The 15,277-nt window shown below is 39.9% G+C and overlaps 1 protein-coding gene across 1 annotated transcript in view; it reads right to left on the bottom strand.

The window, feature by feature from the left end:
- Nucleotides 1-14,975, bottom strand: part of TRPM5 (transient receptor potential cation channel subfamily M member 5) — a 36,882-nt gene extending 21,907 nt beyond the window's left edge. The window contains exons 1-9 of the mRNA XM_063398163.1: nucleotides 14,859-14,975; nucleotides 13,707-13,887; nucleotides 12,312-12,478; nucleotides 9,447-9,627; nucleotides 6,903-6,967; nucleotides 4,878-5,069; nucleotides 3,467-3,569; nucleotides 2,486-2,604; nucleotides 1,517-1,867 (exon numbers count right to left, since the gene is read on the bottom strand). Coding sequence (XP_063254233.1) covers nucleotides 1,517-1,867; nucleotides 2,486-2,604; nucleotides 3,467-3,569; nucleotides 4,878-5,069; nucleotides 6,903-6,967; nucleotides 9,447-9,627; nucleotides 12,312-12,478; nucleotides 13,707-13,887; nucleotides 14,859-14,975 — 1,476 coding nt within the window. The remainder of the gene's footprint in view (nucleotides 1-1,516; nucleotides 1,868-2,485; nucleotides 2,605-3,466; nucleotides 3,570-4,877; nucleotides 5,070-6,902; nucleotides 6,968-9,446; nucleotides 9,628-12,311; nucleotides 12,479-13,706; nucleotides 13,888-14,858) is intronic.
- Nucleotides 14,976-15,277: the final 302 nt, after the last annotated feature.

The following is a 15,277-nucleotide window of genomic DNA, read 5'->3' as shown; positions in this document are numbered from 1 at the left end:
CAGTTTAAGTAGAACACTGCTTATTCCTTTAGCACTTGATAAAAAAATTGTCTAGAGGAAGTGCAGCCACTTAGGTCAAGTTGTGAGTTTTATGTATATTTAAAAACTACCTTTTTATCTATTGTGTTGGTTAGAAGCAGACAGGGTGTATTTATGTTTAATTAAACTGGGTTTTGTGAGAATACATTTTTTAATAATTTAAATTATGGGATTCTGTTCAAATTAATTTTAATGGCACTTTTGGGGGATGTTTCTTCAGTTTGTAGTGAGCTATTGAAACAACTAAATTGCACTGAAAGCTTTGCAAGAGACAAAGATGTCCTAAAAGTCTCACCTGCCTTTGTGACCACTAGTTCCTGACTTGAAAAAAGACAGAAAATTTGGCAGCAGTGACGCTGGCATCCCAGCACTGCAATGCTCCTTCTATTGCCCATGAAAATGGGACTCAGCCATGGGAAGAAGGTTTAAAAGGGAAAAAGTAGGAGGCAGCAGGAGCTGATCTCTGACTTGGGCCTTATCTACAGCACTGGGCTTTAGCTCACTTGCTGCCAAATGCCAGAAAGGTTAAGAGGTTTTGGGGGCAACTTTGAAAGTCCGGAGTATGCTTAGTGACTTCAGAGGAATTGTCTCAAGTTGTTCATCCTTGGGAATGAAGACACCCTGAGCAGATTCAAACTTAACTTTTCATACTACTAATTAATTAAGCTAAGCTTTATCAAAGGAAAAGTGAATTAAGGTCTCAAGTAAGATTTTTTTAAAATAGTTTCTAGTTTTAACTATTTTTTAGGTGTAATTAGAACTTGGCAAATACCAAAAGGCTTATTTACTTTGTCTGAAATAGAACCCTAATGAAATTTCTTTATACATCTTTGTTTTGAAACCTTGCACCCAAACTTATTTTCAAAGCTTTTGCAAGCACTTTGGTACTTAGGCATTTTAATGTTAAATACACTGTTGAAATGCAAAAATGATGATGTATGTATTGCACCACTGTGGATTATAGACATTCCCCATCACATATTATCCTTGTGATATGTTGGCCAGCACGCTTCCCAGGGCCACATCACAGAGTTGTTCCTATTTCTTGCTCTGTGTTCTGGCACTCTATAAAAAGACTAAAATGATCTAAAGGCAAATACCAAATACTGGATATCACTGAACATCAATATCTGAGTATGGTCTATTCGTACTGAGTATAAATCTAAAAATAGTTTCAGGTACAAAGATGACAATTTTCAGACATGGGATTGAAAATCTCCATTGACTGTTTTTCTTTCTTCTAGAAAAAAAAAAAAAAAAAAGCCTTTCCAGTACTACTTCTTGAAGTTCTGTATGAGAAAAGCAGGCCACTATTTTTATGTCTAATTGCTCCTTAGTAAATGCAAATCTTATTTGTGTTCCCCATACCTCTTTAACTAAATCTGTTCCCTGCTCCCCCCACAGGCTAGACCTAGTTAAAATACTACAAATACTGAATTGGAGGGGAGCAGAACTACGATGCAAAGCTGTGACTCACAGATTTCTTCTTGCCTCCATGTCTGAGGTCTTGATAGAAACCTTTGCATGCATCATGCAGAAAATCCTTGAGCACTCTGGAGACCTCACTGAGGGTGAAGAGGGGGCAGATCTCCTTCTGCTCGTTTTGCTGCTGCCCAGTGAGCCCTGCCAAGGTCAGTTTGCTTTCTTCGTGTTTCTTCAGGAGAAGTTCATAGAGGAGACATTTGCGAGAAATGGAGCAGTAGAGTCTCTGCAGACGACTGTAGGTCAGGAATTCATAGATGTTAGCCCCATTGTCAATAAATAACTTCACGAATTCTGGTTTGTTGTTCACCAGAGCATCCATCATCACTTCCTCCAAGTCACAGGACTAGATTGATGAAAAGGAAACAAAAACAAACCAAAAAAAGAAATGTTGGGGGGTAATCATGGATGGATGATGAGAGAGGTAAGATTTAACATGAGGACATGCACATTTTGTCTTCCATCAGTCAACAGTGAGTACAGTGAGAAAGAGATGGGCACTCTCTTCATTTTTCTCTGACAAAATATCTGTGCCAGCATTAATATTAAAACATCAACATAAATTGCATGCTGTAGGACTCAGTGTGAGGTACCCACCACACTGGGTATTTACACAGCAGTTGAAAACAGTGACATTCTTCATGCCACCTTCTAACAGTAATATCTGCCTGCTTCTTATGCTGTGTAAACTTTGGTTTGTTTGCTTTAAAGGCCTATACAGAAGGGGAGAATGATTGTTAGTCTCAAATAGCTCAAGAAAGAGATGATGACCACTGAGTTATTTCTGTCTTTAGCCATTATCATGTAGGGAGGCAGAAAGACAAACAGACTCGGGAAGCATTATACCCCTACCCAGTCTCTCAGTAGAGTGTGCAGATAGTGTTAAAAACTGAAGCCATCTTCTGAGATGTTCCAGTACCCTCTAAGTGGACTGAGTGTCCTCTAAGGCAAAAAATCCTGGTACCTTCCACTCCACGTCACCATTGAATATTTCACTTTTAGCAATGTCGACCCTACTCCAGGCCACTGCCAGTTTCAGTTCATCCAGATATTCCTTAGCCTCCTGACTCTGACTTTTACAGGCTGGAAAAAAATAGGAAATGCAAATACAGTCAGTACTTTACAGTTATGTTTAATTTACTACAATATTGGTACTTTGATTAGCAATGCAAGTTTGCCTTCAGCTATCACAGATTTATGGGTTGCTTAACCAGAAACCCTTCACAGCAATGTTTTCCTAAATTAAGAAACATTAATATTAAAAAATGGTGTTTTTTCCTAAATTAACTCTCTATTAAAACCATTAAGTTTAAATGCCTGTTGGATAGGCAGGGACATTGGCCTGCAGAAAGCTGGGGACAGCACTGGCTGTTGGTTTTGCCTCGTGTCAATTAGCACATCAGGAACAGAATGTCTTTTTTTTCTCCCATGCTAAGTTTAATCTAACACAACCCATAAAGTTAACAGAAACTGAAACAGATGGCAGCAGAAGTAATGTCTTCTTTCAGAAGATATAGTGGAGGTTTCTTATAGGAGAAATTGATTATTTCTGAAACAAAGGCAATTTTGGTCTACTTGTGGGTTTTGGTTTTGTTTTCATGGAGTTTTTTTAAATTGTTTAATTGGAATAATATACTGCTCTACTATATTTTAGTTCTTTTACAGCCTCTGTTATAAAGAGAAGCAAATAATGAAATAAAGGAGTGACTAAAATAGTACCATACAATAGCATGAGATTGAAAAGCAAACACTAGCTTAAAGGAGGCTTACAAGAGCTACAGTAACTGCCACAGTTAATTTGTCAATAAACAAACAAAGGAACAGTGCATCAAAAATGAAATCTGATCCAACAGTCAACTGAACTTGCACTGGGAAAAGAGGAAATATATTTATGGCATGGAAGTCAAATAAGACAAAATTATGATGTTCATTTGTTGTATCTTACCTTTTACTAAAGCTTTTAAAATGACTGTGTCTAGTTCTTCTGAACCATCTTGTTCGAAATTGTGCAGAGTTAGAAGATGCTGGTGTGAAATAATGTTCTGAATCTATTTGGAGTCAAAACAAAAGTAAATTTACACATTGTCCTTTGGATGTACATTGGTGCCCAAATGCCCAGTGGAGACCATCCATACAGTAATTCCCAAAAACTTATGTTCTAATTGTAAAGCTGAGATTTGACAAGAAGGCCAATATTATTAGTTTCCCAGATATAAATAAGTCCTAAGGCAAAGAGAGAGCTACTGCCTTTTCCAAGTGACCTACCAGGACAGGAGAAACAGAACTTGGATACCCTGAGAAGCAGAGAAGTGCTTTAATTAAAAGATCCTGCCTTAACTTACATTCTTATTTGAGTCAAAGTCACGTTCTAGCCAGGACACCGCTAGTTTCATTTTACCTCATCCTGCTTTGACATTTAAGTTCTGCTCTCTGAGTTGTTTATTTAAAAGCATAGTCTCTAACTCTTCTCTGAGTAAAAGTCCTCAAATATTGATATATGTACCACACTTCTTCCTTCTGCTTCTCTATTTATTGAGTTTTGTTTCTTGCAGTGCAGCTGCACTGAGACTTTGTGAGCCTCTGGCAATATTACTTCTCGATGCCTTTCATCCCCTTTTGTAAGTGATCTGGTAAAGTTCTTCCTAGTGGAATTAGTATGTGGAACTTTTAAAGCTGAGGATTACGGTGTGGAATGCAAAGAATAAGTAGTGGGCCAGGTCAGATGGACTTGGTTTATCTCAGAGGCACCCAGTGCTCTTCAGTGTTCACACAAGGACAAGCTCAAAGTGGGTATTTGTTTCTAAAAGGCAAGTGTTCCCCAAGACAAAGAGTAAAGATCTCTGAATCTGTTTTGTCTTTCTGTTTTAAGAACAATAATACTTAAAGAACAAGTATTTGACAATAGGATAATTTCTAAACATGTTTCGTTCTACTTAATTTATTCATGCTTATCCACAACTGGGTTTCCATTTAACAGCTGTAGATCATGAATTAGGTCTCTTCTGTCACAGCTGCACAGGCTCTGCAGCTGTGGATATAAATAATGCTTCGTGTCCTACAGAAGGACTGTGGGGTTCCTGGGTGCTGGTGTTACTTGAGGATGTAATTGAGGAAGGACAGAGCCCTAAGTGTTCAGCTGAATTACTGGGGCAACAAAGTAGTTTGCATGATCAAATGACCACTTGATTTTTAATGCTAGAGAGGCATTCTATGACACCAGTGTCAAAGCACTGCAGTTCCCAAAACTTCTGAGCAGCTTCTTGCCATACCTATACTGAAGGGGCTGCCAAAGCTACAAGTGCCAGGAGACAGCTTTGTGAAAGCTGTGTCACAACTTATCAAACACATGAACTCACTGTCACTGTCCACTGGAGAACGTCCTTCCACGAGAAGCTCTCTGCAGGGAATTTCTCCTTAAATTGCTTTTCAACAGCTTCTGGCAGGATAAGCTGTGGGTCATTCATGAATGCAGCTAAGATGTCAGCTGTACCTCCAGACCCTGCTAAGATAAGCCAGGGAGCAGAATTTTCCAGCCCGCTGCAAATTCTCTGTAGTGTAAAATAGGACATTTTTAGAATTCATAAGTGGAAAGAAAATGTTATTCAAAGGAAGGACTTCTAGCAGACCAGGAATAAATGTGTACCTAAGTCAGATTCACTATGGAATCAGTCCAGGCTCCTCTAAGCTATTAGGATGTTTTTAAATTCTGTAGCAGGTCATCCATGTGTAGGCCTCTGACTATGCTTCTTTTCATGACACATCTGCTGAGTAGCTAAGCAACTTGATTTAGACAAACAATGCATAAAATTTCTTTGACCCTGACATTTTTTTCCCTGAAGTCTCTGTTTTAGCATAGTCAAGTGCAAGAGTAACACAGTACAGAAATTATCAGCAGGCTTTTTTGTATAGGCTTTTTTTTCCCTGTCTGCTAAACATGGGAATATGTTCTGAAAATCAGGGATTTGCCTGTGGGAATACAACATTGGGCTACAGGAAAAAAAACCACTGAATCATAGCAACTACAAAAGTTAAAGGCTACTAATTCTATTACTTGTGCAATTAGAATGAGTCAGGCAGGTTGTTGAGAGGGGAAAGCAGAGGCCATGGCATCATAATTACAAAATGTCTATTTGCTGCCAGTCTGTTTCTCCCTCTGGAGTTATACAAGACCACATTGATTCAGCTGTGGTGCAGGGTTTGTTGTTTTTTTTTCTTTAGTTTATGTATTGAGGTTTTTGAAACTGTTCATAGTCTCTGGTGTGTATTATCCATTTTAAGAAGTCCATTTAAGAAATTGATATTCTGAAAAAGTGTGGCCAGTTATCCATTCCAAGTACATGTCAGTTTAGAGCAACTTCAGCCAGTCACTTTTTGTCTTCCAGTCACACTGTTCTGCAAACTTTGAAATGAGGATTTACATGTCATAACATGAGATTTTTCTGAACCAGAGATATAGGAAACACTGCAATATTTAGCTTCTCATGAAAGAAAGCAAGTGAGCTCATGAGGTGGCATAATCTTTGTTTAAACAGTGAGATTTCTGATAGAAGTGTGTGTTTTAGTCCAGGTGACAAAAGTTATGACAAGATACAAGAAACTGAAACTGGAAAACATCCCCAGAAAGGAGTCATTATTCTGGAAAGAGGTTACCAGCTCGCATGTCAGTCTCAGCACTCAGAAACTTTAAACTGTAGTTAAATTCTGTCTCTCTAAAGGTTTTCTAGACAGAGAGTATTATGAAAAAGAAAAGTAAAATAGTATAAAAATCAAAGACTATCTCCTTGTTAACAGGTTCTTTAAGTTGTAGAACCACTCAGGGAAAAAAAAAAAAATCAAATCTGATCCTTTGCTGAAGAAGATTGGGGGTTATTATCAGACAACACTCCAGCCTTCAATCCTACAATGTGCTTTCACTCAGTAGAACCAGGACACTCCCATTTTAAATGGCATTTTAGCAGCAAACCTGGTCCTGTGCTTCCTCTGAGCTCTGGGACAGGCAACTGTCGTTGTTGCTGAACAGCACTGAAAGATTCCTCTCCTTTTTTTGTGTATGTTCTCAAGTAATAACACAATATTTCTGTTTCCCCAGATCTGGAGCTGGTTTCTGTGAGTTGGTTTTGGGTTTGGATTCTTTCTTCCCACTGGATAAGCTGGCAGTGGAAGTTTTAATAATCAGTTGGTGCCTAATTAAAAGTAAATATTTCTCCCAAACAAATACTGTCAAATTTAGTATTAACAGAACTCAGTTGTTAATGGTGTATAGATGTGAAATTTGACTTTATGTGAAGTGCCAATAAATGTGTTTGTCGTACAGCCAAATTTTCCATTAATTATTTGGCACCAGTTAATTTATTTTTCTACAGCTGAAAACAGGTTCTTACCTCAAGTGTGCCTGGTCCTCCATGTACCAGTAAGCAAAGCACAGGGATCTCGATGCTACCCGTTCCTGTGAAATAGATGATGTAATTTTAAAAAGAAACAGCTTTCACAAACCTATTGCTGTTTTGCTGACCCCTTGAAAATATTTCTCCTCTCATGTGCTGTTTTGGTCCCTACATGAACCTGCAGAAGGCAGGCAATTGCAGAAGGATGTGGCAAAGGAAGGGAATAACACCAACCTAACACAGGTGTCCTGGGCTAGGATTCAGGACAACGGCACCTTTGCCCTGGAAATTTTGAGTGACCCCAGGCAAGCAGTCCAGGCTGTTCTGACCTCAGCTGCAAAATCTGGATGTTGGCCCCTCTGTGTGTCATGCCACTGCTGGCTTTTAAAGTTATTTATTATAGTATATATAATATATTTAATTTATATATTTAATATATTATATATTATATTTAAGTTATTATTAAGTTATTTTCAGGGCTGTCAGGTTGGGGAACAATGCTGCATTAGGGTGCAGCGCGAGGTTGGTGGGTTTGCAGAGAGGCATCCTCCAGTGTTTATAGTAAGACACATCTGGAGATGGAAAGCTCTCAGTTTGTCCTGGGTGTTATGCATGTGCCCAGTGTGTGCTGGAAGGGGGACTGGAGTCCAGGACAAAAGCCTTGTGAAAGGAGGATTGAAGAATATGAAGAGGCTGACTGGGTAGACTGGGTAGGATGAGATGTGTCACATACAAGTTGATAGGAACCATATATTTATTACTCTGCTTAAAGTTTAATTCAGCACAGCCTGGTGTGGTGATTAATAATAGCACAGTCTGATACTTTTAAAAGAAATGCTAATGAAATATTTAACATGTCATGGTACTGGAGGAAGAAATGAGGTCTGGATCCCTGTCCTAAGCCATCCTCCCACAGGGACCCACAGAGTTTTGGATGGTTTTTACTGTAAATGCTGAACTCTGTAATGCAAAGGTGACTATAGATTGGCCTGAAGGGCACAGTCAAAACAGTAATATCATGAGATGAATGCCTCTTTCAGCTGGAAGATAAAAGGCATTTGGTTCAAACAATTTTTTGATGTTTCCCTTTGTACATGTCCCAAAACTCAGTACAGATCTCTCCTTGCAATTTGTTGTCTGTCTTTTGGGATGACTACAGAGATAAGGCTGGACTGAGCTGTAGCCAGGATACAGTTGGCAAGAAACTTAATTTGCTTTAGTGAATGGTGTAGTGTTGTCACACTCTCTAATGTGGTGCTCTTTGAAGAGTGACCTCTGTGACTGCAGGTTCCTCAAGGTATGATTAATGCTACAAATATTCTTCATTTACCATAGATTTAGGTAAAATTTAGCCAGAGGAGGGTCAGGTGCATTCTGACTTTACGCTGCGAATCTGGAAAGTCCTCAGTTGCAAAGAATATTCAATATTTTAAAAATTTCCTCTAAAAGACTTTTAGGTGTTTTTTTAAAAAACTGGGAAATTCCGCATGACCTTATTAAAGTGTTTCACTTCAGTAAAGCCACATAGCTTTGCTAAGCTTGTTTATAAATGATCTTAAATGAATTACAATAGCTTTGTTTATAGAAGATAACACTGAATTCAGTATGCTCCAGCAAAATATTTGTCATATGAATCAGCATTCTTTGTCAGAATTATGTTCCCCTGAGATTTGTTCAATCAGATTTGGTTTGTGAGCAGAGAGAGGCTGCTCTGTAATGCTCAGCACTGCAGCCTCAGGCCACCCTTACAGCCTGCCTGTGGTCCCCTGTCTGAGTCACCAGGGCAGGATTCCTCAGGTGCATTTGTGCTCTCAGGTACCTCTGTGCTACCTCCCTGTGGGCTGTGTAAGTGGATATCTCACTGATGCACAGCTGTGAGCAAGTGAGCTCTGCCTCCTGTTTCAGCTGTGCTAGCCCTGCATGCATGGCACAAACACAGCAAAGGCAAAAGTAACTGTATTATCTTGACAGCTGAGCTCTTCCCACAATTAGCAGTAGGAGACCTGCCCAATAGTTAGTTCTCATTATTAAAAAAGGTCCCAGAGGTTCAGATAGACATTATATACTACGGTGTTTACCCAGGATAAGATTTTAACCCGAAACAAATAGGGCTTAAAATGTTTCAGAGGGCTTTGGAACAAGTCCTTTCTTCCAGTGTGGGAGCAATTCAAGACCCTGTGTGTGAGAGGGGATAAAAGTATACAACAGTGACTATCAATCTCTTAGAACCACTGGTAAAGGCACTTGAAGCTGGATTTATTTTCCATATGTTGTCTTTTAAGGCAATTTGAGCTGCGCTTTGAAGATGAGCTTTGAGCTACATTTAAGGAGATGCAATAAAAGCCCAGATCCTTGGTTCAAAGAGCAGCTTTCTCAGCTTCAGCAGCCACCATCCTCCTGCCTCTCACGCCATGACAACTGTGTTGACTTGGTCTTGCCCACGAGGCCACTGTTGGATTTGAGACTGGAGTTTCCCTTGGTGAGGCCAGGGCCCGCAGTGCTGGCAGGATTGTTGGTGTTGCTGCTCTCAGATCTGCTTACCCCCGTATCCCGTGCGCTGCTCCGAGATGTACTTCTCCAGGGCGAGGCGGAGCGTGGTGGTTCCATCCAGCTCCTCTGGAGTGGCGTGCTCCACCAGAATAAAATGGGAATGGTTGTGATCCAAGGAATATGGTGGGCCTTGGATATTGTCGTCTGAATGGTAGTGTACAAGACTTTCACCCTAGAGAGAGGAAGGGAGATGTCAGAGCTCTCTGCAAAGCCCAGCCCGTGTTTTAATATCCTTCATTTCTGTGCTGTGTGTGCCCTGATACTGCTCACCACCTGTGAGACACTTGGATGGACTCTTAAAAAAGGGCAAAGAGGGAAAATCTGTTCCTTCTAGAAGCTGCCAGGTTTGGCAGGACAGAGAGCTGGAGTTTCCCTCTTGGCCTTTGAAAAACACAGTGAGATCAACCATCATCTCTGGAATGCAGGTTTTGGAATTGATTATTGGACAAATGGAAAGGGGCCACGAGGCCTGATAATTGTATATGGAGATGTGAAGCCTCAGCTGGTGTAAAGAGGGGTAAACGATTCATCTCAGTAGTGTTTTGTCCATGTGGATGAGTGAGCCTGTTCCATGGTCCTGTCAATTTATATACAGCTTTACTTAATTGACAGGGTTATATGAAATCTGATGGTTATTCTCAGTTTGGAAATTGCATTCTAAAAGCCAGACTGGCAGATTTTAGAAAGGGGAATCCTCTTTTATTTTGGGTGAGTGGTGTTATACCTTGAAATTATTTATTAATGTGGGTTTTTGGGTTTCTTTTTTGCATAAACTCATCTTCTAGGTAAAACAGAACCCCTGCTACAGTCTTTTGTTCTAAATATTGCACTACGCATAGGCTTCTATATGTACACTTTTTCAAACTCCCCTTTCTTTCTTAATGCATCTTTCTTTCTCTCTGTTGCCCATCTACTTTGATACATCATTCCAGGCTGTAAATGTCTGATTATTCTTTTTCATTTTCGTAATCATTGTCCTCTTGCAAGCAAGTAGATTAACACAACTGTTTAAAAATCTGTATTTCCTTCTATCATGCCTCTTTTCCAATTCCTGCAGTGTTGCTGGGCTAAACTCAGACTGTCAGCTTGGCAGTTGTCACTGTGTATTGCATTTTCCTCACACTAAAAAGCAATAAATTTGCATGTTTCTTATGAACAGCGAGTGCCACAAATTTCTTTCACTTTCTTCTCTCTGTCTCTCATTCCTTGGGGAAAGCTTCTTGACATAGTTGATTTCCTTCAGATTTTGCTTTGACAGAGGGCGTTCCTCTATTCTGCTGCCATGTAACATTAGGCCTCCTCACCAGAGATCTGGCCTTTGATTAGGACCCAGAGGCACAACAACCAGTTGAAAAAGGCCTTTGGGGATTTTCCTCTTTTTTTCTCTGAAAATGTGGAAGTGATCTTTCAATGATGTTTAAAGCATACTATTAACACAGAAGGGATGGGAGGGATCCATTGATTTCAGGGCTTGTTTTTCTCCTTGCTAGTGTGGGTTGTTAGCTCCATTTTACACAACAAGCTGCTTGTGTTAGTGCCAAGTATAAAGAGAGTTGGGATTAGATCAGCATCCCTGTCTGTAGTTCCTTTATCTTAAAGTTACTGACTAAAATCCAAAATATCTCTGGGGGGAACCTGCACCAGAAGTCACAGGGTCAGGACCCCTCTTTGCAAAATATCCCTTGATAAAGAATTTGGGCTTTAGTTGAGGTGGAGAAAATAAAAAGAGCGCACTTGCTTTGTAGCTGCTGATGGGGAAAGATCCAGATGCATTTTGATCACTTAGCCTAGAAGGGAGGTGAAATAGTTTGCATTTGCAAACTTTCCTGGGCAAAATTCAAAATACAATGAACCAAATTCTTTCCCTTGAGGCTCTTTTGGCCCACTTGCAACACAAAGAGTTAAAGTCTTCCAGCTGGTAGAACACACAGGTGACTGTCATTGGCAAAAAAGGAAAAAAAGAAAAAAAAGGAAAGACCAATGACAATAAATTGCTGGTATGGTCTGGCAGCCTTTCAGCTTCTAGATGCTACTTCCAGGCTTGTGTGAGAGAACAACTAGGTGTAAATTCAAAAGGCTGTCTTTGTCATTTATTTCTTGGCTTCCTCAGGGAAGTAAAATATTACAGGGAAACTGTCATTCATTGTCACTAAACACCTGTTTTATTGTTATAATATTCCACTTAGGACAGACTGTATATCCAGGGACAGGAAGGGAATGCTATTTTTTTTTTCTCATGCCACTTCTATGTCTATTCAGCAGCAACACTATCAGCAACACTTTCGTTGGGTGAGGTTTTTTATTTGCTGCTGTATTGTTTTTGTCGTCTTCCCAAGAACTTTAATTCCCTTGACACAATTTGAGAATTCCATAGAGCTCCCCACAACTAGGTGAAATCCTGCACGGCTGGTATTTTTGACCTGTGGTTTTGAGCAAGTTTTTGTGTATTAAATACCAATTCAGTGGCTACCTAAAGCAAAATTTGTCCTGGAATATATATGTCTGGTGTCCCATAATATGAAATACTCTTTTTGCAGTGTTTAAGTGATAGCTAGGAGTAAGTGTTTTTGCAGTGAGTGGGCAAGGGAGGAATCCATGAGAAGTCCCCTTTTGCGGGGTGTTTTCTTGGCGTTCCACGCTGTGCTGATGCCTGATGCTGCCACCCGCTGGGCGCAGAGGGCACAGAATCATCCAACAGCCCTTGACCCCTGCTCCCTCCCAAAACACAGCTTAAACCCCATTCAGTTTCTTTGTTTGTTTGTTTGTTTAAAGTTGTATCAGAGCTGTTCTGCCAACTGCTTACAAATTTTCTAAGGGTGCGGCTTATATCCGAACAATAGACTAAGAGAAAAATACCTTTGTGTTATCCAGCATTTCCCTGTGCTGGATTTTCCTGAGTGAAGTTATTCCTATGGCAATCACGCTTCGTGTGGATGAGGTACTGGCCAGGGCAAGATCTCGCACTGCTTGCACCAAGTGTCTTGTTACTCCTGCACGCAAGGCACTGGTGAAAATCCAGGCACCTGGAATTGTTTTCAAAAGCAGCTAGGTCATTTCTTTGTACTGCAATGTGTTTGTGTGTCAAGTAGTATTACTTACAGTACTGGATTTAAGGGGTTTTTTTAAAATAAATAAAGTGAAGACAGGTCTTGATGGACTATAACTTTTAGAATTAAAATACATGCCAGGAACATAAGACTTTAATAAGGAAAGCAAGAAGAAATTATGAGCTCAAGCAAGCGTTCTTCACATATCACAGGATGCAACATTGCCATTGTACTCTGATGTTAATATGCTCATCCAGAATGCTGTGTCCACTCTGGAGTTACTCTACATATGAGCAGAAACATCCCTGCACGTGGCAGGTGTGAGTATTTCACAGGGAAGAGGAAAGGGACACAGGCAGGGAAGTTGTTGACTTGAACAGAGGCCCAAACAGTCCCGTGCAATCACTTCTCTGCAGAAGAGCTCAGGTACAACCTGCCTAATCTGGAGTTCTTTCTCCTGTTCTTCTGGGGGTGTGGAGAGTGAATTCTTCAGGATAACAGAATTTACAGCAGTGTTGTTACAGTGACAAGGAATTTGGAGAACCCTAGCTAAACAGCAAGCTGGCCTTTTTCAAATATGTACCATAAAGAAACTGGTATCTTGATACTGCTCACTCTGAAGTGCAGAAGGCAGATGGAGAATATCTGTTTGGCACAAAAGTACCAAAACCAGCTCTGGTACTGGGCTGTCTCATTACAAAAAGCAAAACTTTTTGCTTTTTGTAATCTTGTCTGGAACAGTGAAGCTAAACCAAGAGCTTGCTGTGAAATGCTTGCAGATATTTTCATGTTATTTTGCAGGTGGGAATGCAGAAATTCTTATTTTTAACCTAAATTCACTCTTGTTGGAGTCAAACTGCTCTGCTCTCTGCAGAATTATTTTGTTATGGCACAAAAGAGGGGCATTGTATTTGGTCTCATTTTGATGCTTTCCAGTGTCACCTCTGAAGGAGTAATATCAGGTAATTTCATACTTCAGAAATGGTTACCTAGAGTAATTTACTTTGAAAGAACTTCCTTTTGCTACTATAATGCAATCTCGTGTATTCTCAAAAGTATTTACATGTAGGTTACATTCAGCAAAGTCTTGAATTTTCAAAAATAATCGTGTGAGCCGGCCCACTGTCATTACCAGATCACTGGGGGCTAGGTGTGAGACTCCACCAGGAATACAAATTCCTTCTTTAAAGCCTAAAGCACTCACCTGTGCTTTCAGCTGCCTTTATCAATCCTTTCTTTAAGGTGTCCCTTAGCCAAGGCTTCATCTGAAAATTTTCTTCTCCCCCCACTAAAGAGATAACCAAATTGGGAGCAGGTAGCTTCCATTTGTTGAGCATAACTTCAAATATAATTCCAGGGTGAATGGTGCTCCGGACCTTCATAAACTTCAACAAACACAAGAAAAGCACAATGAATAACAACAGGGCAGAAAGATACAGTGAAGAGTCTGTTCATGGAAAGTGCAGAGGGAAATTATCATCAACTTGGATATTTAAGAAAAAAATTGTTTGAGCAAGGTTTGACAGAGAACTCAATACTCATTAATTTATCAGACTTCTGTAAATTGCCATCTCACTAACTGGGTCAGTTCCGTGGGTTAGTTCTGTGTTGCAGACTGACAAATCACACTCTTCCTTAGAGCTTTCTCTTGAACTTCAGTTTCATGGTAGCCTAGAAAGGCAACAAATTTTGTAGGTGTTTTTTGTTTCTGCAAAAGCTGAAATATTTGCCTGATTTCATATCTGTTTTTTGAGGATATATTACATGAATCTATTGCTTCTTCCAGTTTTGTATATATTTTGGTTTTCTGCTTAAGACTTTATGATGAAACAAAACCTTGAAGCAGATTTCAGGAATTCCTAGGAATTCCTTCTGCTCTAGTACTAACTTGTGCATGGGACTAGTGAGGAGATGGGTTAGTGCATATACATCCCTCTCTGCATATCAGCAGAACAGAGAGTGAACTTTAGGGAAAACCGTGAAACAGCTCAAAAGTATGTTTAAAATGTAAAAATCCATAATGATTTATTTTTGGTGGGTTAAACCAGGGAAAGGATACAAAATGAAGGAAGCAGGGCACACAACTGACTTTTCTTTTAAAGGGAAAAGTGATCACCTGTACTTGTATCATGTAATTGTGAATCAAGTGATTGAATTCTGAATATTAAATGTTTTAGGCCACATTCATGTTCAGGAAGGCATGGTTCCTGCGTGGGGTATAATGTGGTGCCTTGCTCTGGCACATTGACCCTCACTGCTGCAGATTCTGTGTTTACTGCTAAGAAACAGCTGAACAGAAGTAACAGCTGAACAACAGCAATACTGTAAAAGGGTTAAAACCCCTCAGTGCCCATACCTTTCCATGTTTCTTCCCAGAAGCTGTGAAGTCTATTTCTCCGGTGCAGTACGGTAATTCTCTTTTGAAAGCTTCCTCTTTGTCGCTGCTGCAGAGCTTGGTTTCCATTTCCTCCATTGAATCTGGAAGGTGACTGGGCACCAGTGGACCAAGATGTTCACTGGCATGACAGAAAGTTGGCAAATAAGAAGCCATTTAAACTGGAGAGGCCACAGAAACCATTAAAATATATCTAGATGAGCTTTTAGTCGAACGTTTTGCTTTTTTTACTATGATGCGTGTAATGTTTAGCTAAAACTGGAGGTCTTTGTACCACATGTCAGATGTATACAGAAGGCAGATTCCACACCAACACTGTGTAACCTAAGGTATAAAAAGGCATGAAGAAATAAGGCTTCCTGAACTCTCGTTCAGCAGTC

The sequence above is a fragment of the Prinia subflava genome, chromosome 5, assembly GCF_021018805.1.
Source record: "Prinia subflava isolate CZ2003 ecotype Zambia chromosome 5, Cam_Psub_1.2, whole genome shotgun sequence".
Classification (NCBI taxonomy): domain Eukaryota; kingdom Metazoa; phylum Chordata; class Aves; order Passeriformes; family Cisticolidae; genus Prinia; species Prinia subflava.
This window is presented reverse-complemented; position numbering and strand designations above follow the sequence as displayed.